Source organism: Budorcas taxicolor, chromosome 7 (genome assembly GCF_023091745.1).
Source record: "Budorcas taxicolor isolate Tak-1 chromosome 7, Takin1.1, whole genome shotgun sequence".
NCBI lineage: Eukaryota > Metazoa > Chordata > Mammalia > Artiodactyla > Bovidae > Budorcas > Budorcas taxicolor.
This window is the reverse complement of record NC_068916.1, coordinates 18081315-18102584: the sequence shown is the minus strand read 5'-3', so window position 1 is coordinate 18102584 and position 21270 is coordinate 18081315. Positions and strand designations below refer to the sequence as shown.

At 54.3% G+C, this 21270-nt stretch overlaps 2 protein-coding genes across 2 annotated transcripts; both read right to left on the bottom strand.

The window, feature by feature from the left end:
* Positions 1-399: 399 nt before the first annotated feature.
* KHSRP (KH-type splicing regulatory protein) lies at positions 400-11872 on the bottom strand. Its single transcript, XM_052642643.1, has 19 exons — positions 11600-11872; positions 9664-9760; positions 9050-9088; positions 8664-8703; positions 7732-7781; positions 7087-7158; positions 6300-6357; positions 5837-6011; positions 5557-5655; positions 5119-5217; positions 4896-4998; positions 4221-4321; positions 3982-4126; positions 3743-3903; positions 3546-3655; positions 3042-3130; positions 2759-2959; positions 2576-2653; positions 400-2497 (listed from the first exon to the last, which is right to left on the bottom strand). Exons 1-19 carry the CDS (start codon positions 11855-11857, stop codon positions 2220-2222), a joined length of 2253 nt encoding a protein of 750 aa, XP_052498603.1. The 5' UTR covers positions 11858-11872; the 3' UTR covers positions 400-2219.
* A 1405-nt stretch (positions 11873-13277) lies between these two features.
* SLC25A41 (solute carrier family 25 member 41) lies at positions 13278-20845 on the bottom strand. The gene is made up of 7 exons (XM_052643581.1): positions 20645-20845; positions 20240-20395; positions 19567-19719; positions 18923-19030; positions 14995-15162; positions 14764-14911; positions 13278-13689 (listed from the first exon to the last, which is right to left on the bottom strand). The coding sequence occupies exons 1-7, from the start codon at positions 20843-20845 to the stop codon at positions 13517-13519; spliced, it is 1107 nt and encodes a 368-aa protein (XP_052499541.1). The 3' UTR covers positions 13278-13516.
* Positions 20846-21270: the final 425 nt, after the last annotated feature.

Genomic DNA, 21270 nt, shown 5'->3' with positions numbered 1-21270 from the left:
AAGGTTTTGGGGCCCCCATCCATCTCTCATTGGCCAAGCCTTATTCCTCTTCAACTTGTTTCCTTCTAGAAACACAACTGCGGCCGGCACGCAGTTTTAGACAAAAAGCACTTTATTTAACCAAAAAATGGGGGGGTAGGGGTGGTGAGAGTTAGGAAAGCACAATGCGCCTGCAGAAAACTATCATCTCTTAGAATTGTTCTTTTTTTAAAATAAAAAAAAATAAAGGAAAAAACCCAATACAACACAAAGCTTATAATTTCCAATCACCATTATCAGGCTTTTACAACATCTATAAAGAACAAACATCTGCTTCAAAACTCTATGGGGGGGGATGGCGGGGGGGGGGGGGAGAGAGAGAGAGACAGAGAGAGAGAGACGGCACCCGGCAGACTTGGGGAGGTTTTGTTACCATTTATTTGTGAAGTTAAAAACGAGCGATAAAAAGTAAAAACTGCCATACAATTTTTTGTTTTTTTGTTCTCAATTGTTTTCAGTTTCCATGTCCTCTTGAACAAATGAAACACAACAGACCAGTCCTGGGGGCAGGGGGCAGGGGGCAGGAGGGGCAGCGCAGCGGGCGAGGGGGAGCGGAGCTGGGTGGAAGAGGAGCGAGAGGAGCAGCAGAAGGCTGAGGGAGGGGCTGCCTGGCACAGGGTGGAGGATGGGCTTTCCTAAACATCAATACCTGGTCCAAGGAATGTTCCAGCTCTAACTAAAAAGAAATAGCAAGAGTGACTTTGTTTCCTTTTTTAAAAGTTTATTTTAAAAACATGAAAAGGGCCAAGGGTGGTCGCAGGGAGTGAATGAATTGCTTTCTCCTGAAAGAGGCAGTTTCAGGAAGGCTGGGGCAGGGTGGGGGACGATAGAGATTTATATATATATATATATATATAATTTTATAAGTTTTGTTTTGCTTTTTAGTTTTTAACTTTTTTTTTTTTTTTGCAGAGATTTAGTTCTCGCTATCTTCTCTGGCTGGCTCAAGATGAAGGATCCCAATTTTGAAAGAAAAAAAGCATATGAGACACACAGAATGAGCAAGAGAGCGAGAGCCTGGCACTGCCTGTGCCACGACCCCCAAGCCACTCACAGGGAGGGCTCCCCCGGCACCCCCCTTGGCAGCCATCGCTCTCTCGACAAACAAACGGAAAAAAACAAACGAAAAAAAGCCCCCAAACAGAACAAAATGGAAAAAAAATAATAAAAGATTTTCACAGATGAAGAAGTTCACATTCATTCGATTCATTGAGCCTGCGGAGAGGGAAGAGATAGGAATTGGTCACTACGGGGTGGGGAGGGGGACGGGGCGCGGGAGACTGGGGGGAAAGTGGCAAGGAGGGGGCCAGGAAGCCCCTCTCCTGAGCCTGTGGCAAGCGCAGGCTGGAAGGATGTGTTTGTAGCTGTCTAGTCAGTGCTCTAGGACTGGCTTCAGTCAGACTGGCTCTGAGATGGAGGAGAATGACACAGGAAGAAGCAGGGGCCGCACAGAGAGAGCAAGAGAGCAAGAGAGAAGCACTGAGGGCTGGGGAGGGGGGAGGCGGGAGAGGGGTGCCCTGTGTCTTCAGGAAGGCAGGCGGGCGGGCAGCTCCCGGCGCATCACGACATGACAACCAGAGATCACGGTGTCCCCACAACACCCCTGTGAGGTAGGTTGGAAGGTGGCAGCGATCGTCATGCCCACTTCACAGACAAGACTGGGACACGAGGCGGGCGCAGGCGCGAGAGCAGAGGCCGAGCCTGGGCGTGGCGGGCGGGCCCTGCGGCCGGGCCCCTTGGCGCCGCCCCCGGCCCCCAGAGCTGTGGCCGGGCCCCACGGGGCAGCTGGCAGCACACACAGTCACTTGGACACGCGGGGAGAGATCGTGGGTTTAAAAATAAAAGAATCAAAAGAACAAAAACCATGAGAGTAATGCAGAGAGGGGCAAAAATATCCGTTTTCTTCCCAAGTGGCCAGATTGTGAGTGAGCGAGTCAGCAGCCGGGACGGCGACCTCCGGCTGAGCGGATGGCCTACCCCCCACCCCCAGGACTACCCACCAGTTCAACAGTTCCTCCTTTTATCTGCTGCGCGCTCTCCCCCAGCATCACGACAGCGTTACACAGGAACAAGCAGGCCGGCGGAGAGGCCTCTTCTTTAACCTCTGGACCCAGCGCACATTTCCCCCAGCTCGTGGGGGCTCCCGGAGACCTCTGGCCACACGGCCCCCGCTGCAGGCATCAAGGACACACCCCGCAGGGGAAGGGGTTTCCGGCGCTACCCACTAAGGCAGGATGGACGGTGGCCGGGGGTTGGAAGGAGAAAGGAGGAGGAGGAGGGTGGCAATTCCCACTTGCCTGCTGCTGTCCCTGCTGTGTGGGTGGAGGCTGGGGGCCGCCGGGACCTGGAGTCTGTCCGTAGTAAGCGGCTTGCTGTCTGTAATATTCAGCCCAGGCAGCACTGTAGTCTGGCTGGGAACCCGGGGGTGCTCCTGGACCCCCTCCGGTGGCCACTTGAGCTGTGGGGGAGCAGAGGGTGGGTGAGCAGACCAGGAGGCCGGCACACCTGGTCCCACCCCTGCGGCCTGCCAGCTCACCCTGCTTCTTGTAGTACTCTTCCCAGGCCTTCGTGTAGTCCTGCTGCGGGGGGGCTCCAGGCTGCTGGGGCTGCTGGCCTGTGGGGGCAGGCCCCGAGGTCAGAGGACAGGTGGGAATGTGGCCACCCACTCGCCCACCCCTCCCTGGTTGACCGGAGCTCCTGTGGCGGCTCACGCACTCACCGATCTTTTTGTAATACTCTTCCCAGGCCTTAGTGTAGTCCGACTGACCAGCAGGTGGAGGCTGAGGGGGCTCACCCTGGGTGGGTGGGGCCGCAGGGGCTGGTGCCGGGCCGGGCACGGGGCCTGGGGGCTGCTGGTAGTAGTGTGAGTAGTAGGCGGCCCAGGCGGCGTTGGGGTCGGCTGCGGCGGCTGCGGCTTTATCTGTAGGCAGAGAGTGTGCAGGCTAAGCATTGGCCAGGAAACCGGCCCCTCCCCTCTGCCCTGCTCAGATCCTTATACTCACTTGGGTCATGAGGAGCAGGCGGCTGCCACTGAGGGTAGGTGTTGCCCCAGCCCTGGGGTGGGTACTGGTGAGGAGGGGGGCCTCCAGCACTGAGGGTGAAAACGAGGGACACGTGAGCCAGGTTACCCCAGGGTCCTTGCAGAGGACGGCCATAGCCTGGAAGGGGGCCCAGAGCACCCCTTACGTGGAACTGCAGATTCCTGGCCCAGGTAAAGGCGTTAGACAACTGATGCAAGGGATATAGGCCACGTGGACTCAAGGCTGTGACAATCCCCCACCACACCACACAGGATTACAGGATCTACACGTGGAGTGGAGACCTAGAGCAACACCCACAGCACCTTTTAAAAATGTTGTCTCTAAAACAAGGGTTGGCCAGAGTTGTCTGGCACCTCTGCAAGGTGGAATGGCCTTCTTGGAGGTAAGGAACACGGACACAGGGCCTGCCGGCCTCCTTGCCAACACTGTGACCCCCACATCCCAGGAGTCCGCAGGAATACTCACTGAGGGGGAGCCCCCGGAGGGCCCTGATTGAAAGGCCCAGGGTTGAAGGGCCCCATGGGGCCGGCAGGGCCTGGTCCCCCCGGGCCTGGTCCGACTGGGCAGAGGGGACCCTGGAGGAATGAAAAGTGGACGAGATCAGCGGAACAGGAGGAGGAGCTGGGCCCAGGTACCCAGAACCCCCCTTGAACTGAGCCCACCTCGATCTTCTCTTCAATGAGCTGTTTGGCATGGTCGATCTGCTGGGGTGAGCCCCGGATGATGAACAGCTTGAAGTTGGGGTCTCCGTTGGGTGGCAGCTGCCGAGATATTTCTACAAAGGCGCCTGTCTGCTGGTTTATGGCTTTCACATTCTCACCACCTGCAGAAGCCATGGGCAGTGAGCTGAGGGCAGGAGGAAAGTGGGGGGACGGGTGGGGCCTGTGGAGGAGCCACTCACCTCGGCCGATGACCAGCCCGCACTTGTGGGTGGGGATGGAGAAGGTCATCTCCCCGCCTGGAGGGCCCCAGTTGCCTTGGCCCCTGCCTCGACCTCGGCCTCCTGGGGGCATGCCAGGACCCCCTGGAGGACCTGGGGGACCGCTCTGTAGGGCAGAGAAGAGATGGAACAGTTAATGCAGGCAACCAGCCTGCCCTCCCACTAGAGCCCACCCACTTAGCACACCTGACACCACCCACCCTGAGGCTCTGGAGGAGGTCGTTGATAATCCGCGCGGCGTGCTCACACCGGTCTGGGGGTCCCATGATGTGTGCTATCTTCTCAGGACCTGTCCCATCGTCTGAGCCAGCAAAGGAGAACAAAAAACAGTTACAAGAGACGCGCTATTCCGAACCCCCAATGTTGCCTCTTCATGGCGGTCGCTGGCCCGAGCCATGTCTGAAACATGTCAAAGTGCCGCTGGCTGCCTTTCATGTGTTCAGGAGCAGATGAGGATCCCTCCTGCACTTGGTGCCCCCAGAACTAGCAGATGCACTTGGCAGAACCAAGAACGGACAACAAATCTCTCAAAAAGCACGGGGGAGTCTGTCCTCCCCAAAATCCACTGGGACTGGGCAGAAGCCCACAGCTAGGGCCTCAAGAGCTAACCTCACCTAGGGGCCCAGGTGGCCTGTCAGGAGAGCCCTTGAGAGGGGAGAGGGAGAGACGGCTTGACAGGAGAGGAACACACACTACTCTTCAACTTGGGAAGCCTGCCTGTCATTCACCTTCTTACGGGGCTGCTCCCGAGTGGGGACAAGCCATGTCCCGTTGGTCTAGGAGTAATGACGCCACCACAGACAGTAACTCCATTGCCAAGCTGCCCGCCTTGGACCCCAAGAGTGAGTCTCAGCAGATCCCAGCTAGCCCCTGACCTTGTTTAAACTGTATCCGAACACCAGCGTCATTCTGGATCTTCTTGATCATCTCCCCACTCCGGCCGATGACCACCCCCACAGAATGCCTGGGTACTGGCACCTGAGGGCGGGCGGGACGAAGGAGGATCAGCTGGGCTTTGTCACTGTCTGCAGTCCCCCTACTGACCACAAGCCAGCCGCCACCCCTGCCACTCCATCCACCCAAGAGGCCCGCACTCACATCGATGCCCCCGCCGATCCGGGACCCATACTCGTTCCGGTCTCCAAAGCCACCCTGGTCACGCTCCCGCAGAATGTCCATCACCATTTCGCAGGCTTGCTGTGAACATACAAAGTGTGGTGCTTGCACGAACACTGCTGCCTCACTGCATGCCCCAGGGTCACAGGCCAGAGCTAAGGACCAACACAAGGCTGCCAGGATCTTTACCCACTGCCCTAAGAGGTGGACATGGTGAGCACCCCGGCTTTCTGGACTGAGGCCAGTTGAGGCCACCTGCTCATATACAGACGGCTGGGAGTGAGCTCAACAGAGAACGAGTCCAGGACCGACCTCAGAGCCAGTGCTCTAGAAAATCTCTCCACTTGCATCCAATCTCCAGCCTACCCGCTGCCCTCTCTCTGCTCCCCAGAACCACCCCCTCGGCCCTGGGGCACCCACCTGCACTTTGTAAGGGTCTCCGATGATCCGCAGCGGTTTGTCCACATTCGTGTTCTGGGAGCCATCCTGGATTAAAATCATCTTCACTCCAGCCCGTTCCTGTACAACCAGAGTGGCGTTAGTGCTGAACTCTCCAAGGACTTCCTGGGGCATGGGGAAGCGGGTCACACCTGGTCCAAAAGGACGAAGGGCTCTGGCTCGGTGGCGGGGGGCAGTGGCGTGCACAGGCACAGCCACGGGAAGGAGGCTGTCCTGGGACGGGAGGAGCCTGCACCCTCACCTGCAGCTGCTTGATGGTCTCCCCGCCTTTGCCAATGACCAGGCCGGCCTTGCCCGCGGGGATCATGATCTCCTGCACTGTGCCGTTCTGGCCCCCGTTGGCGTTGTCGTGGAACTGGCCCGGGGGGCCCCCACGGCCCCGGGAGACAATGTCATCCAGCATCATCTTTGCTTTCCTGGAAAGGGAAAACACAGGTGCTCTCTGAATGCTTGCCTGGAGGCTCAGCCCTGCTCCCAGGAAAGGGGGTTCTAACCCCCTCTCTGGGTCTGACAGAGGGACCATCCCCAGGGCTGGGGCTATTCTGGGCCAGGTTCCCCAGATCTCAGAAGACTCACTATGTCAGGCAGCCCGCCGGTGCAGGCAGGACATGAGGAACATGGTGTGGGAGTCACCCTAAACTTCAAAGGGATCCAGAGGGCTTCGCCCACCCACGTTGTCATAAGAGGCCCAGCCAGAAACTTACTGCACAGACTCCGGGGCTCCTGTCAATGACACGCTGCGTTCAGGTAGGCCACCACTGTCTGGAGAGAGGAGCGGAGAGAGGATCAGCACTTTTTTGAGTCAATGTCTTGGGCAGACAACCAGAAGGACCTTCCATGGAGATGAGATTTCCAGGAACAATTGACAGCTACTTCTGCCACTGTACAGCACCCTGACAAATCAATTTACCTCCCAAACACTTGAGGGTGCTTTATGCACGGCCAAGATGAGGAAGCTTGACGTCTAGCAAAGGAGGCAAACCTTTTAGTGATGATAATATGGAAGGAGAAGCAGATTCCAAGAGATCCCAACTGGGCCCCTTCTATCACCACCCACGTGAGCACCTTCCAGTCAATGTACTGCGTGTCAGGCAGGGTGAGCACTCAGAAACCCCTGCAAATCAGGTACCTGCCAAGGTGCAGGCAGGACTGGATTTAAGCAAAGGCCTGACCTCAAGCCGGTCCTTCCTAAGGAGCTCCCCTGCCTCACACTTTCCCACAAGGTGTTGTAGCTCAGGTGGCAACACAGTCAGAGTGGGATGCGGGGTGCAGCTCCCTATACTGGATTCTAGCCTTCCCCGCTCATGGAAAGCAGAGGGAGACAAGGCCTGCAGCTACACCTTGAGGCACTGTGCAAAGGCGGCACATACAACATGTTCAGTAACACCAGCCCGCTTCACCTCCATCCAATTGCAGCTTTCGGGATCATGAGAGAAAGCGCTAAGAGCCCCAGCACAGCTACCCATCCCCACCCAGCTCTAGCGCTCCTACCTGGAGAGATCTGGACTTTGCAGCCTGAGTCCTGCTGGATTTTGTTAATCTGTTCACCTCCTCTGCCTATGACTGGGTGGAGAAAAAGAAAGAAGAGCAGAGATGGATGGGCGGAGGCTGGTGCTGAGAGCCCCCCTGCCCAGAGAATGGATGAGAGAGGAAGCACAAAACAGCTCCTTCAAAATAAAAGAAAAAAATAACAGAAACGAAAAACAAAAATCGCACAACACATCAGGTTCCTTCAGTTCTCCTGTTGCCTCTATGATTCTGCACAGCCCCTTCTGGTGCCCGTCACCAGATCTCTGAGCTGGGTGGGGGGGGGCTGCCCAGGCAATCACTCCCCATTCCACTCACCCTTTCCTGCACCTGCCCTAGAGCCTGGGCCTGGGTCAGAGGGACAGGGAGAGGAAAAGGCATCAGAAGGAAAAAAAAATATGAACAGACTCATCTTTGGGATTTCCAACCACAAAAGAAACTACATATATAAATATGTATCTCCACCATATGTAATGAGGGGAAAAAACAATCACTGGCTCCTTCAGACCACAGGTCTCAGGGTTGGCAGGCGCTCTCCTGAGAGACTGCCCTGGAGGACACAGGGCAGGGGTTAATGGGCACCACGGTATCACAGCAGTTCACACTCACTTAGTCCCACCATGCCGTCTGGGACCCGGTATTCTTCTGTCATTGAAGTCCTACAAACAGAAACAATGAGAGTCAGCCTCAAGTCAGGAAGAAGCAGAGAGGATGGAAGGGCCAGAGAGCTTCCTGGAAAAAAACACCCTCAAAACCAGAAACCCTGCCTCCTGCAACATAGGGACCAAGCCCCCACAGGCCTAAGCAGAGTCTGACAAGTGCATGGGGGCTCCTTCACCCCACAGAAGACCACCCAACCTCTCGGGGGCCCCGTTTCCCACTCTGGGCCACAAGAGGCTTAGCCTGGGGTAGCATGACCCACTGGACCAGTGCTGCCCACCGACTCAGGGCAAGAGTGAGAACCTGGGACACTTTCACAGCAATCTGACAGTGTCATCCAATACCTATAGATTCTAACTTAGAAAATCAGTTTTGTATCTTTTTCACTTCATTCTTCTAGTGAGTGGTTTTTACTGCATTTCCCAAAATTTTAGCTAATAGTAAAAAAAAAAAACAAACACAGTCCTTCAGAAAGAATGCTCTAGGGTAAAAAGGTAGGCAAGGAACACACCCCCACCCCAGCTCTCAGGGAACAAGAATCCGCAGAAGCAGGTGAGAGGTCAGGGCCAGTCCCCAGGCTTTTCCAGGAGGAAGGATGGCAGGGCTTCTGAGAATCCCCATCCAACAAAGGGAACAAAGGTGCACAGAGAACCCCTTCCCCATTACAGCTAACAGCCACAGCCCTATGCTCCCTATGGCCCCACAGACAGCAAGTAGGAAGGACAAACGAAGCTCCTTCTGCCTTTCAGTCTTCTCCTTGGTTGACCAGAAAGTAAGACAAAGCCCTGTACAACCAGGCACCCAGACAAAGCCCTCCCTCCAGTTAGCAAGAAAGGCCAGAGACAACGAGGAAACAACTTGCTCTCCAACCCACCACTTACCTGGGGGGAGGATGAATGGGTCCGAGCTGAGAACTCATGGCTGAAAAGAGAAAACCCAAAGGACAGATTGGCCCAGCTCCTCTCTGGGACCCCAAACACCACACCCTGGGCACACTTGCCATGCAAGGGACAACAAGCTACATCCCAGTGCCTCCAAGCCTCCCTGAGTGAGCACAACAGGGCCACCTCACAACAGCCATGCTCAAAGGTGGCTGCTTCACGATCCAGGCTCTGGGGTCTCATGGGCCCTGGAGGGACACCAAGAGCCTCCATAAAGGAGAGGTGCTGTCTGCTCAGTACTTCCAGCTCCCCTCTGGAGAGTACTTCCTGCTAAAATCTCTTAAGATCCTGTAGCAGCCTCTGCCAGTGTCACCCAGTGGACTTACAGTCTCCCTGGGAAGCCAGCTTCTTGCTCTCTGGTTGGTCTGTGAAAAGAAAGAGGATGTCAGATGCAGTGCCTACCCACCCACAGCTGCCTCAAATCTAATGCTGGTGCCACATGTCCTGGCAAACAAGCCTCCTGCCCCCCCCCCTCAACATCAGACGCAAGACAGGAGAATAAGAGACCTCATCTTACCACCAGCACTTAGGGATAAAGAGCCCTTTATAACAGGGGGAAAATGATGGTGACCCCAGTCCTTCCAGCTTAGATCCAAATCAGCCTTGGGGAAGTTAGGCTGATCAGTGAGTTGACAGTTTAGGCTGCGTGCCTCCAGGTCAGCCACACTGCACTGACATGGGGCCTTAAGAGAAGCCTAGCTGCTAGAAGAGGAGGAACAATCTTGAAAACTTACGACCTGGACCTGGTCACAATCAACCTGCCCTCCTCTCAGCCACCTGATACTTCAGGACAGCAGCCCAGACAAAAAGAACGAACAAAGCTGGAATTGCTGAGGTTTTAAAACACCAAATGGCAGCGGGCTCCCCCCACTTAGAACCACATTCCAACAAAGGCACTTCACTCTCTGCCCCCAGCCCTTCCAGCAAGGCAGGTAGTTACCTCCATCTTCTAACTGCCTCTTTTGGCCCCCAAAACCAAAATCAGGAGTGCTGTTATTCACTGTGGTAGCTGCGTCGCCTCCAATCTTGGCTGCGATCTAGAAGTGAAGTTGCGAGCAGAGAAGAATTACCACCCAAAGCCAGCCTCTGTGGTGCTCAGGTCAACCTTTCACCTCTTTGGTTCATGAATCCCCAACAGGTCTTGCTGTCTGGCCTGGGAGTGGCATTCCCTGGATTTAGGGATGAGCCTGTTGGTTAAGGCTTCCCTGATGGCTCAGCTGGTAAAGAATCTGCCTGCAATGTGGGAGACCTGGGTTCGATTCCGGGGTTGGGAAGATCCCCTGGAAAAGGGAATGGCTACCCACTCCAGTATTCTGGCCTGAACAATTTCATGGACTCTATAGCCCATGGGGTCGCAAAGAGTAGGACACGACTGGGCGACTTTCACTGTTGGTTAAGACATTTCTAGGAGTTCCAGGAATTTCAAAGCAGCTCCCTTTCTCTATCAAATTTGTACCTAAACTGTTCCTGGCCAGAGGATAACCCACACTGACTTGTTCTAGGGATGAAAGGAGCAAAAGTTCAGGTGCCCTCTACCAGGGAGAACTTCCAGACACTTCCTTGCCAAACACCTGGGCCTCTGGGATGCTCAAGAGCACACCCTCAAAATTTTTTCATTTGTTGAACAAATCTTAGGGAAGTTTGCTTTAAGGCATCTGAAACCCTCATCTAGACCAAAACAAAAGGCCCTTTCCCGAACACGTGTTACATTTTGGACACACAAACACTGAATAAACCCCAACCCAATAAATTTAAAACCAGAGTATGCTGGTAGGATTACTACAAGTTTTCCAAAGAGATACAAACCATGAGCTGAGGATCTATATTTTAACCTAAAACTTAAAAAAAGAAAAAACTTGAAGCCTAAACTCCTGGGATGCCCAGATGGGGTCTTATCCAATCAAACAGAGACCACCACCTCCCCTTGTTTTAGCTGCCTCTCAATCAAGCCAGTAAAGGTGGGGAAGTGAGGGGTCAATCATATCAACTGCACCTAAGAACTCTATCGCATGCCTAGGGTGAAAGCCACAGACCACACTGGGAGGGGATCAGGGCGTTCCCCTAATGGGACCTCCCTGTGCTGGAGGCTTTGGGGGCAATTCTGACTGAGAAAGCACTCGATGGCCTGAGCCCGGTCAGTTTCCTTTTGAAAGGGCGGCAAAGTCCTCGCTTTTTGTGGGCCTCTTCCCCTCAGGCCGTGGGGTGCCAGGGAGGTCACACATCAGCATGTGAAACCTCCATGCAGTCATCACACCCCAGAACACAGCGGTGGGACCCTTCCTTTCTTTCCCCAAAAGAGAAATAGGGTGCTTGCAAATGACCTGAAGCATCAGAAAGAGTCAGTCCCTAGGCCTACCCTCCCCATTTCAACGAAACGCTTGGCCACCGCCTGGCAGCCACAGGGTCCCCTTTCTACTTTCCAGGTTCAAGAGGAAGAACTTTTTTAATCCCCTGAAGTCCCTCCTTCCTGGGGACCAGGCAGAAAAGGGACTAAGTTGGGAGCAAAGAAGGCTCTTTGCCCTGATGGGGAGATGGGAGCAGAGAAAGACCTTCCCGGGAAGGCGGAACCCCTGCTTCTACGAGTAGAGTGTCCTAAAGGGTGGGAACCCCAAAGTGAGTCCCCGCGCTGCAGGGGACCCTGCACACTCTGGGGCCGCTTTTGGGTGACCCCTCCCAGACGACCCTTCCCCCCTGTAGGGGGGCACTCCCGGGGGGAGTGCCCCACTCCAGGCTTCTGGGGAGGCCCAGGCCCCCGCCTACCGCCCCACGTGACCCCGTGGCGGCCCCGGCCCCCCCCTGCGACCCCGCGCGCGCGCACGTGACCCCGCCCCCTCCCCCGCCCGCCCGCGCGCCCCTCCGGCCCGCGGCCTCCTCACCTGGCGGGCCCGCTGCACGGCGTCTGCGAAGGCGTCCTTGCGGATTCCCGGGCCGCCCCCGCCGGGTGGCTGCGAGGGGCCACCGGCCGACCCTCCGCCCGGGCCGCCGCCGCCGGGACCGCCGCCGCCCCGGTCCCCCGCGCCCGGCGGGCCCGGTGGCGGGCCTCCCCCGGCGCCCCCGGCTCCTCCGGACCCCCCACCCCCGCCGGCGGGTGGCGGCGGCCCGGGCGGGGGTCCTCCCGTGCTGTAGTCCGACATGGCGCGGCGGGGCCGGGCCTGACGCGGAGGCTGAAGCTGAGGAGGAGGCGGCGGCAGCGGCGGCTCAACGCGGGAACAAGGCCTCGCTCCACACGGCCGCGGAGCACTCTGGGAAGCCAGCGGCTGGGAAGACGATGCGGGGGGGGGGGGGAGGGGGGCGGAGAGGGACGCCCCCTCCGGTCGCCGGCTTGACGGACGGCGCCGCCGGGCCAATGGGAGGTGGTCGCCCCTCCCGGGACACCAATCACAGGCTCTGGAGGCGAGCGGCCAATCGGAGTGCCGCGAGAGGCAGTGGGCGGGAGGTACCGCGAGATCGACAGCTCTGGGAGGCAATGGGCTGCGGGCTGACGGCTTTGGGCGGGCAAATTGAGGTGACGGGGGCGGCCGAAGGCCCAATGAAGCGGGAGTTCCAGAATCGCGGGGCGGCTTCTGAACCGGATTGACGGCTCCTAAGAGTCAAGCGGACAGGAAGGAGGAGTCTGGCGAAAGACTTCTTTGAACGGGCTGGGTGGGCGTCCAGTGAGATCGTCGTGTACGCAAGCCAATGGGTACACACGGAAGGCGGTCTTTACAGAGATTGGCAATTAATTTAAGCCAATCTCTGGCGAGGTCGGTGTGATGCGCTTGCGTTAGGACTGAGTTACTTTAGCGTTAACCAGAATCCTTTTCTAGTCCCGTCATCTAAGCCAATGGCTGAGTGGCGGGGGAGGGTGTAAGGTGACTGACCTCACCCTAGGCAAATGACAATGAAGGAAATGGAGGTGCCCCGTTTTGGTGGGAGCTAGTGGAAGCGCCGCTGCATTGGGGCGGAGTCAGCCACCAGAAGCCGGGAGGGGATTAGCCGGAACCGGATTGAATGGCAGCCGACGTGGGCATTGGCCACCGGCTGCAGGAATTCAGGCCTGACGTCTGGGTTAGAGTCCCCGGACGCCGGCCGGGTAAGCCAGGCACGTGGCCTGCTTGAGGCCTTGGAGACGGGTGCTTCCGGGGGTGGGGTGGCCCCAAAGCAAGAGGAAACTCAGGGATCCTCTCATACCCTCTCCTCTTTCCATCCAGGGATCTAGAGTGCTTACTTCTCTTCCAGAAATGGAACCAGCTCTCCTGCCAACTCAAGGGTCTAGATTTCCTCCTAGCACCGAAGGATCCTAGACTCTTAATTCGACACCTTACACCAGCTTCACATAAGGTCCTTGGATCCGAGCTCCAAGCTCTGGTCTAGGCCCTCAGTTTATCTTCTGGACCCAGGCGTCTTCCAGGCTTCCAATTCCCGTTCAAGACTAAGAGGCCCAAGGTACTCCCGCCCTTCCTCCCTCCTCCCCCCGCCCTCCACAGGACCCAGGTATCCAGATCCCCAGCTGCCCTCCTGAACTCAGATATTCCAGACATGGCCAGCAGAAACCATCTGTTTATTCCTCATTGTCTCCACGTTCACCCTTTTGCCCTGGAACCAGGACAAGTCGTAGCAAGCCAAACTGGAGTCCAGACTAGTCCCAGGCTGCACCCAGGGGAGGAGGCACCAGGAATCTTCTGACCCAGGCAACCAGCCTGCTTCTCCTGAAAAGTCTGCCTTCGGTCCCGAGCCTGGAAGGCCCTTTGGGGCCAGGAGACACTGGATCTTCCCCTCCATTTCTGCCCAGGGTATGTCGCCTAGTTCACTGCTTATACTCCCAGGGTCTTCTTCATGGCTTCATACACCACGTAGCTGATGCCGCCTGCAGGCAACACCTTCAGTAATGTGGGGGTCATGCCTCGGTACAGCCCTGGCCAGCCCTGCTGGGCCAGGATCCTCCGGAAGACTCCACACATGGTGGGGTTTGAACCCTCCACAGTGTCTGTGGGGACAGAGGCAAGCTCAGGACCTGGGCCAGAGATGACTTGGCATCAAGGGTGGGGGGGGGTGGAGGGTCGGGCGCTGGAATGTTGGGAGTTGGGGACTGAAGCCAGGAGCAGAGGGTCTGGGGTGTTAGTTGAAAAGAAGCTTGGAAGCCTTTTAGAGGAAATTGGTCAATTTACGGAGAGTGAGGAATTTTCAGGATTTGTTTTAGGGAACATCTTAGAAAACATTGCAACTTCAGTATTCATTGGAAGGACTGATGCTAAAGCTGAAGCTCCAGTACTTTGACCAACTCATTGGAAAAAACCCTGATGCTGGGAAAGATTGAGGGTGGGAGGAGGAGGAGGCAACAGAGGCTGAGATGGTTGGATGGCATCACCGACTCAACAGACATGAGTTTGAGCAAACTCCAGGAGATAGTGAGGGACACGGAAGCCTGGCAGGCTGCAGTCCATGGGATCACAAAGAGTCAGGCACAACTTAGCAACTGAACAACAACAAAGATCTGCTAGAGCTTTGCAGTGTGCTAAGGGGTAGTTTGGGGACATTTTCAAGCTCAGGGTGGTAAGCTAAGAACCTCTTTGGGTATTTGAGGATTTGTTTAGGGGTTTGAGAGCCCATTTGTGGGAGGCACATTTGGGGAGTTCCCAGGATATTGGGGGAGGTGGTTATGAGTTTGGGAATGTCTAAGTGTCAGTTTTCGAATATTTAGGAATGATTTGCCTTTTGGCGCCAGATGCGGCCTGAGTCTGATTTGGACAAGTTGGGGGTCATTTGGGAACTATACGTCTTGAGATCAGTGTGGGGGCCTGAGTCATATTCAGGGTTTGTGGGAGTCCTTTGGGAGCTGGGTGTTCATTTTAGTGATATGTAGGGTTAATTGAAGGGACTGGGATCAGGTTTGGGGGTGAGTGTAAGTTTGGGTGGGTTCAGGGGTCAGTAGAGATGGCCAGGATCAGATATGGAGTGTCTGGGAGTCAGTTTGTGTGTGTGTTTGGGGGGTGATGAGAAAGTTCAGAGAGTAGACGCAAGGGGTGGTGGTATGCGAGGTTGCTAAAAGGGCCAAGCTGACCTTGGGCTTGCATCCTGGTGCGCACCAAAGTCAGCGGGTAACTCGCCATCTGTCCACAGGTGGTGGACAGTGTCACAGACGACAGACTGACCAAGCCACTAGGGTCCTTCATGTCCCTGCCTGATTTCAGCCAGAGACACTTGAGCATCTAGGAGAGAAGAAGGCCAGGAGGAAGCTCTCCATGGGCCTGGGTTCACACCACCCCTGCCAACCCCTCTGCAGGACCCACACCTCATAGACGGCCAGGTCGGTGCAGGCATACGGGATGATGCCAAGCATGTTGGGGAGGTACCCACGGTAAAGGGCACGGGTGCCCTCCTGTTCCAGGATCTGCCTGGCGCAGTCCAGCAGCCCCTTGTACTGGCCAGTCCGGCGCAGGGTCAGCCGCGTCTTCAGCACCTGGGGAGGATGAGGAGTAAGACAGCTTATTTGAGCTAATCGCCTCGATGACTCCCCAGCACAGGAGGCAACTGCTCAAGAATGCACATGGCTGGGTTTCAAACCCAGCTGCCTTGGCCTGTAAGTATTCTCAACCCAAAGGGTGAGGGAGGGACTTCTCAGCAGTTCAGTGGTTAAGACTCCATGCTTCAACTGCAGTGGGCACAGGTTTGATTCCTGGTTGGGGAACTAAGGGGCCTACCCAGGTGGCGCTAATGGTAAAGAACCCGGCTGTCAACACAGGAGACATAACAGATGCAGGTTCAGTCCCTGGGTCAGGAAGATCCCCTGGAGAAGGAAATGGCAACCTGCTTCAGTATTCTTGCCTGGAGAATCCCAAGGACAGAAGAGCCGGGTGGACTACAATCCATGGGGTCGCAGAGAGTCAGACACAACTGAAGCGACTTAACATGCACGCATGGGGAACTAAGATCCTGTGTGATGTGAGATACAGTCAAGAAAATAAATAAAACTAAAAAAGAGAATGAGAGAAGTGATTTGAGCTGGGTGGGGTCTGCAGCGGCCCTAACCCAGCCAAACTCGCCCTACCTGGACTTCAGGTAGGCAGATCTGCCAGTTTTCCCAAAGAAGCCAGAAACTGGAGTTTTTATGAAATGCCCAACATTTCATAAAATGAAAATGTTGGCAACTCAACAGTCGCGCAAAAGACAGCACACTCTGTGCGCTAGGCAAAATTCTCAGGTGGTCCCCATGGTTCCTGTCCCCCTATACACATGCTCTGTTTAATGGCCTCCCTTTGCCCTTGAAAATGGTCTATACCTGTGAGCCTGATGGACTGTGACTCTTGGTTCAGGGTACACAAAGGACAAAGGCAGAGGGATTTTGCAGATATAATAAAGCCCCTAACCAGTTAACTTGATTTATTTTTTAGGTTTTTTAAATTGGCATATCATTGCTTTACAGTGTTGCCTTAGTTTCTGTTGTACAATGAAGTGAATCAGCTTTACATGTACTTACATTCCCTCCCTCTTGGATCTCCCTCCCACCTGCCCCCCATCCCATCCATCTCGGTTATCACAGAGATGAGCTTCCTGTGTCACCAGTTGACTTAAGTTAATCAAGAGAAATCATCCTGAGTGGGCCTGACTCAATCAGGTGAGCCCTTTAAAAGAGTTTGAAGAAGAGATTGAAGGATTGGAAACCCTCTTGGATTGGTTTTTTATATGTTGGCCATGCTTCTCTCTCAGGATCTTAGTTCCCCAACCAGAGACTGAACTCAGGCCCATGGCAGTGAAAAAAGTGTGGAATCCTAACCATTAGACCGTCAGGGAGTTCCCTAGGGTTGGTCTCAAACAAACTGTTATGGAGAGGACCACAGGGCAGGGAACACAGGGCGCGAGTTGAGGACTCTCAGTCCTACAACCATAAGAACCTGAATGCTGGTAACAACCAGGGAGTTTGGCAGAGGACACCCAAGCCTCAGATGGGTTCATTGGTCGCCCAACTGACTGACACCTTGATTTCCACCTCATCAAATCCTGAACTGAGGACCCGACTAGCCAGTGCCCAGACATGACCCAGGGAAACAATGAGATAATAAATCTATATCATTTTAAAAGCTCTTGAGTGTGGTGATTTGTTATGTAGCCATCAAAATAAAAACACTTCACAGATGCAAACTATTATATATAGATTGGTAAAGAAGGTTCTACTTCTACTGTATAGCACAGGGAACTATACTCAATATCCTTTAATAAATCCTATGGAAAAGATATATTTTTTCATTAATATATTTATTAAAGATTGTATATGTATGACTGAATCACCTTGCCATACAGGAGAAATTAACACAACACTATAAATCAACTATACTTCAAAAATAAAAATACGAAGAAACTCAACCAGACAAGGGCAAGAATTATAGGAAGGAAGCTTTACAAGACTGTTTAGGGGACGACAAAGGAGACTTAACCAAATGGATGCATTCTTGGATATGTAGACCCAATACTGAATAGAAAGTGAAAATGAAAATGTTAGTCGCTCAGTCATGTCTGACTCTTTGCAACCCCATGGACTGTAGTCTGCCAGGCTCTTCTGTCCATGAACTTTTCCAGGCAAGAATATCGGAGTGGGTTGCCGTTGCTTCCTCCAGGGGATCGTCCCGACCCAGGGATCAAACTTGGATCTCCTGCATTGCGGGGAGATTCTTTACTACCTGAGCCACCAGATGGCAATAATCTCTAAACTCATTTGAGTTCAGAGTCAATGAGTAAAAAACAAATACCAGTGTGTGGTTTTGTTTTCTGAACAAGGCAGATTACTTCTAACATTTTAAAAGGAAAAAAAAAAAATCAATGGAGAATAGCCTGAAAAACTGATAAGGAATGGAGAATAATAAGACATAATAACAAGCCTGGGACTTCCCTGGGTGTCCAGTGGTTAAGACCCTAATCCAATGCAGGGGGGGAGGGTTTAAATACCTTGTTGAACATACGCCACGGGGTGCCGCCAAAAGAAAAAAAGGGGGCAAAACTACATAGGCAGCAACATGATCAGTGGGTGTTAGGGACGGGAGGAAGGAGGGAGAGGTGAACACGTGTAGTGCAGCCATTAGGGCGGTGGAATTTTTCTGCGTGACGCTGTTATGGCGGCTGCATGTCATACGTTTGTCAAAACCCGTAGCAAGTCACAACGCCAAGGGTGAACCCTGATGTCAACCATGGGCTTTAGTTAATAATAATGCATCAATATTGGCTCATCAGTTGTAACCAATGTACCACCCAGATTCAAGTTGTTAATGATAGCGGAAACTTCGTATGTAAGCCAAGATGTATAGGAATGCTCTTGCCCTTTTTACCTAATTTTTCTGTAAACCTAAAACTGCTACAAAATAAAGTCTACTCATTAAAAAAAAATTAGATCATTTAAAATGTAAGAGAATTAGAAGTGCATGAAGAGAACCCAAGTGATAAGAGAAAAAGTGAAAGTGTTAGTTGCTCAGTCATGTCCCACTCTCTGCGACCTCATGGGCTGTAGCCCACCAGGCTTCTCTGTCCATGGGGATTCTTCAGGCAAGAATACTGGAGTGGGTTGCCATTCCCTTCTCCAGGGGATCTTCCTGACTCAGGGATTGAACCCAAGAAGAGAAACGTCAGAAGTAAACCCAGGGACTTCCCTGGTGGTCCAGTGGTCCAGCTTCCACTGCAGGGGGCACAGGTTCCGTCTCTGGTGGGGAAACTAAAGATCCCATGTGTCAGGTGAAACGCCAACAAAACAGAACAAACAAACCCCACCAAAACAAACATGCCAAGACATCTAGGAATTTGGGGCTTCCCCAGTGGCTCAGCAGCAAAGAGTCCACCTGCAGTGCAGGAGCTGCAGGTTCGGTCCCTAGGTCGGGAAGATCCCTTGGAGGGGGATCTCCCCCCGCCGAGTATTCCTGCCTGGAGAATCCCCACGGACATAGGATCCTGGCAGGCTACAGTCCTTGGGGTCGCAAGGAGTCGGACACGACTGAAGCAACTGAGCATGCGTACATATAAGAATTTAGTAAATGACAGAGGTGGCATCTTTTGTCATTGGTGATAGAGAGGAGAGGACCCATTCAGTAAATAGTGTTGAGATGACTGTGTAAGCCATCTGGAATACAACTTTGATATGTGTCTTACGATAAAGAGGAGGAGGGGGCAGGGAAGGAAGAAGCCCTAGCAGCTGCCACCCAATCATCTTACTTCATCTTCTATAGGGCAGATACTCTTACCTCCATGGGGTTGATGAGCGTCTGGGAAGTGGCCACAGCCAGAGAGCCAGCGAGGAGACGTTCCTGAAAGGGTGGGGACTCGTGCACTCCACAGAAGTAGTTTTTACACTGGGTTGGGAGAGAGGAATGTGAGAACTAGCCTTCTTTCCTTCCTGAAACTCACCCAGGGGAAGAGGTGTGGGACCTGGAGAACTAAAATATGTCTTGGGGGCTTCTCTGGTGGCTCAGTGGTAAAGAATTTGCCTGCCAGGGCAGGAGATACGGGTTGATCCCTGATTCGGGAAGATCCCACGTGCCTTGGGGCAACTAAGCCCAGGCACCGCAACTACTGAAGCCCCGTGCCCTAGATGGGGCTTACTCTGCAACAAGAGCCCTACAGCCCTTACTCTGCAGTAAGAGAAGCCACCGAAATGAGCAGTCTGCACACCACAACTAGAGAAAGCAAAGAGGAGCCTCCACTCGCCGCTACTAGAGGAAGCCCAGGCACAGCAACGAAGACCCAGCACCACCAAAAATAAATAAGTTAAAAAAAATTTTTTAAGTATGTTTTGGATAAAAATCTGAGCTTTAGGGGGTCGTGGGTACCAGAGAGGTGACGGCTTGAGGGTGGGGCTGGGGAAAGCAGATCATCCCCTCCCCACTACCTGTTCGAAGACAGAGAACTTGATGGCATACTCCGGGGCAATCTTGAGCACGTTGATACCGTTGCCCCTCCAGAGTGAACAGATGCCCCCTTCCTGGATCAGGCTCCGGAGACCTCCCAGCAGATTCATGAAATTCTTCTTGGAGGAGTAGACCTGCAAATACGGAGCCCGCGTCAGCCCTCTGAGGAGCCCTTCGCCTCATCTCCATTCAGCCCCCACCTTTTGGTATGTGGGACATTCGTTCCCTGCTAAGTCACTTCAGTCATGTCTGACACTTTGCAACCCTATGGATTATAGCCCACCAGCTGTCCATGGGATTCTCCAGGCAAGAATACTGAAGCAGGTTGCCATTTCTTTCTCCAGGGGATCTTCCCAACCCAGGGATTGAACCCACGTCTCATGTCTCCTGCATTGGCAGGTGGGTTCTTTACCACTAGCGCCACCTAGCAAGCCCTGACCAGGGATCAAACCCGTGCCTCCTACAGTGGGAGCGCAGAGTCCTAACCACTGTCGGACTGCTGGGGAAGTCCTGCCCCTTCTAACTCCAACTCCACTCCCAACCCCACCCTTGTCCCTCTTTCTGATTTACATACTCACCCCCTCCCTGAACTCCATCAGCTCCACTTCCATCCATCCCCAGCCCAATGGCCCCAGCGCCATAGTCCCCACACACCTGCATGTACACCTTGGCACGGTCCAGAGGGGCCGTGCCCGTGCGAGACACTGCCCCAGCCATGGCTCCCGAGAGGAGGAACTTCCACAAGGCTCCCTCATTATCCACTTCCAGGACATCCACAGGGACCATCAGCTGCTCCCCTGTGTCCAGCACCTGCAGGACAGACCCAGCTCCTACCCACACTCATTCAGGCTGGAGGTCCTTTTCCTGACACATCTCTAGAACCTCCCCTCCCCCTTGGCTCCAGTCCAAGGCTTGCCCTGGTCCCCACAGCTTCCAGGTGGCATTCCACCCAGGCTGGCCTGGAGGGGAGTGGGGCATACAGAGGGGGCCGGTAGGGTGACCTTCTCCCTCTACGGTTCCAGCTGCAGGTTCTTCAGGGCCTGTGGTTGCCAAGCTCACCTGCTGCGATGGGGGATGCTCTGGTTCTCTCTCCCCCAGGTGCCCAAACACATACCCGTACACGTGGGTACAGCCCAGGTTCCGGGAGGGGGCTGGGGGTGGGGGTGGGGGACCGGTTTTGGTGAAGAAGGCCTTGACCCTCTTAAACAGGGTCTGGACCCGTGAGCTGGGCTTCTGAGCTTGCTCTGGTTGGGCTCCCATCATAGCTGGAGGGTCAGGACACTCAGGTTCAAATCTCTGGCCAGAGGTTGGTCCATCCAGCAACTGTGTGGGAGGGGTGCTTTGTAAATTTGGGTCCCAGGGGATGATGAGGTCACAGTGGCCCTTGTGACCTCACTGCATATGGCAGACAGAGTGAGTGTCTCCCCACCCCACCAGAGGTCCAGATCCCAATCGCTCTAAACCCATGAATGTGTTATGTTACATGGCAATATAAGGGAGAGGGAGTGGGTTAGATTTGCAGATAGAATTCAGATTATTAATCAGCTGATGAGGAGATGGAAAGATGACTCTGGATTCACCATAGGGGCTCAATGTAATCTTGCAAGTTCTTCAACAGGGAAAAGGGAGACAGAAGGGTCAGCGTTAGAGGGATTGGAGGTGAGAAAGACTCCACAGGCTGTTGC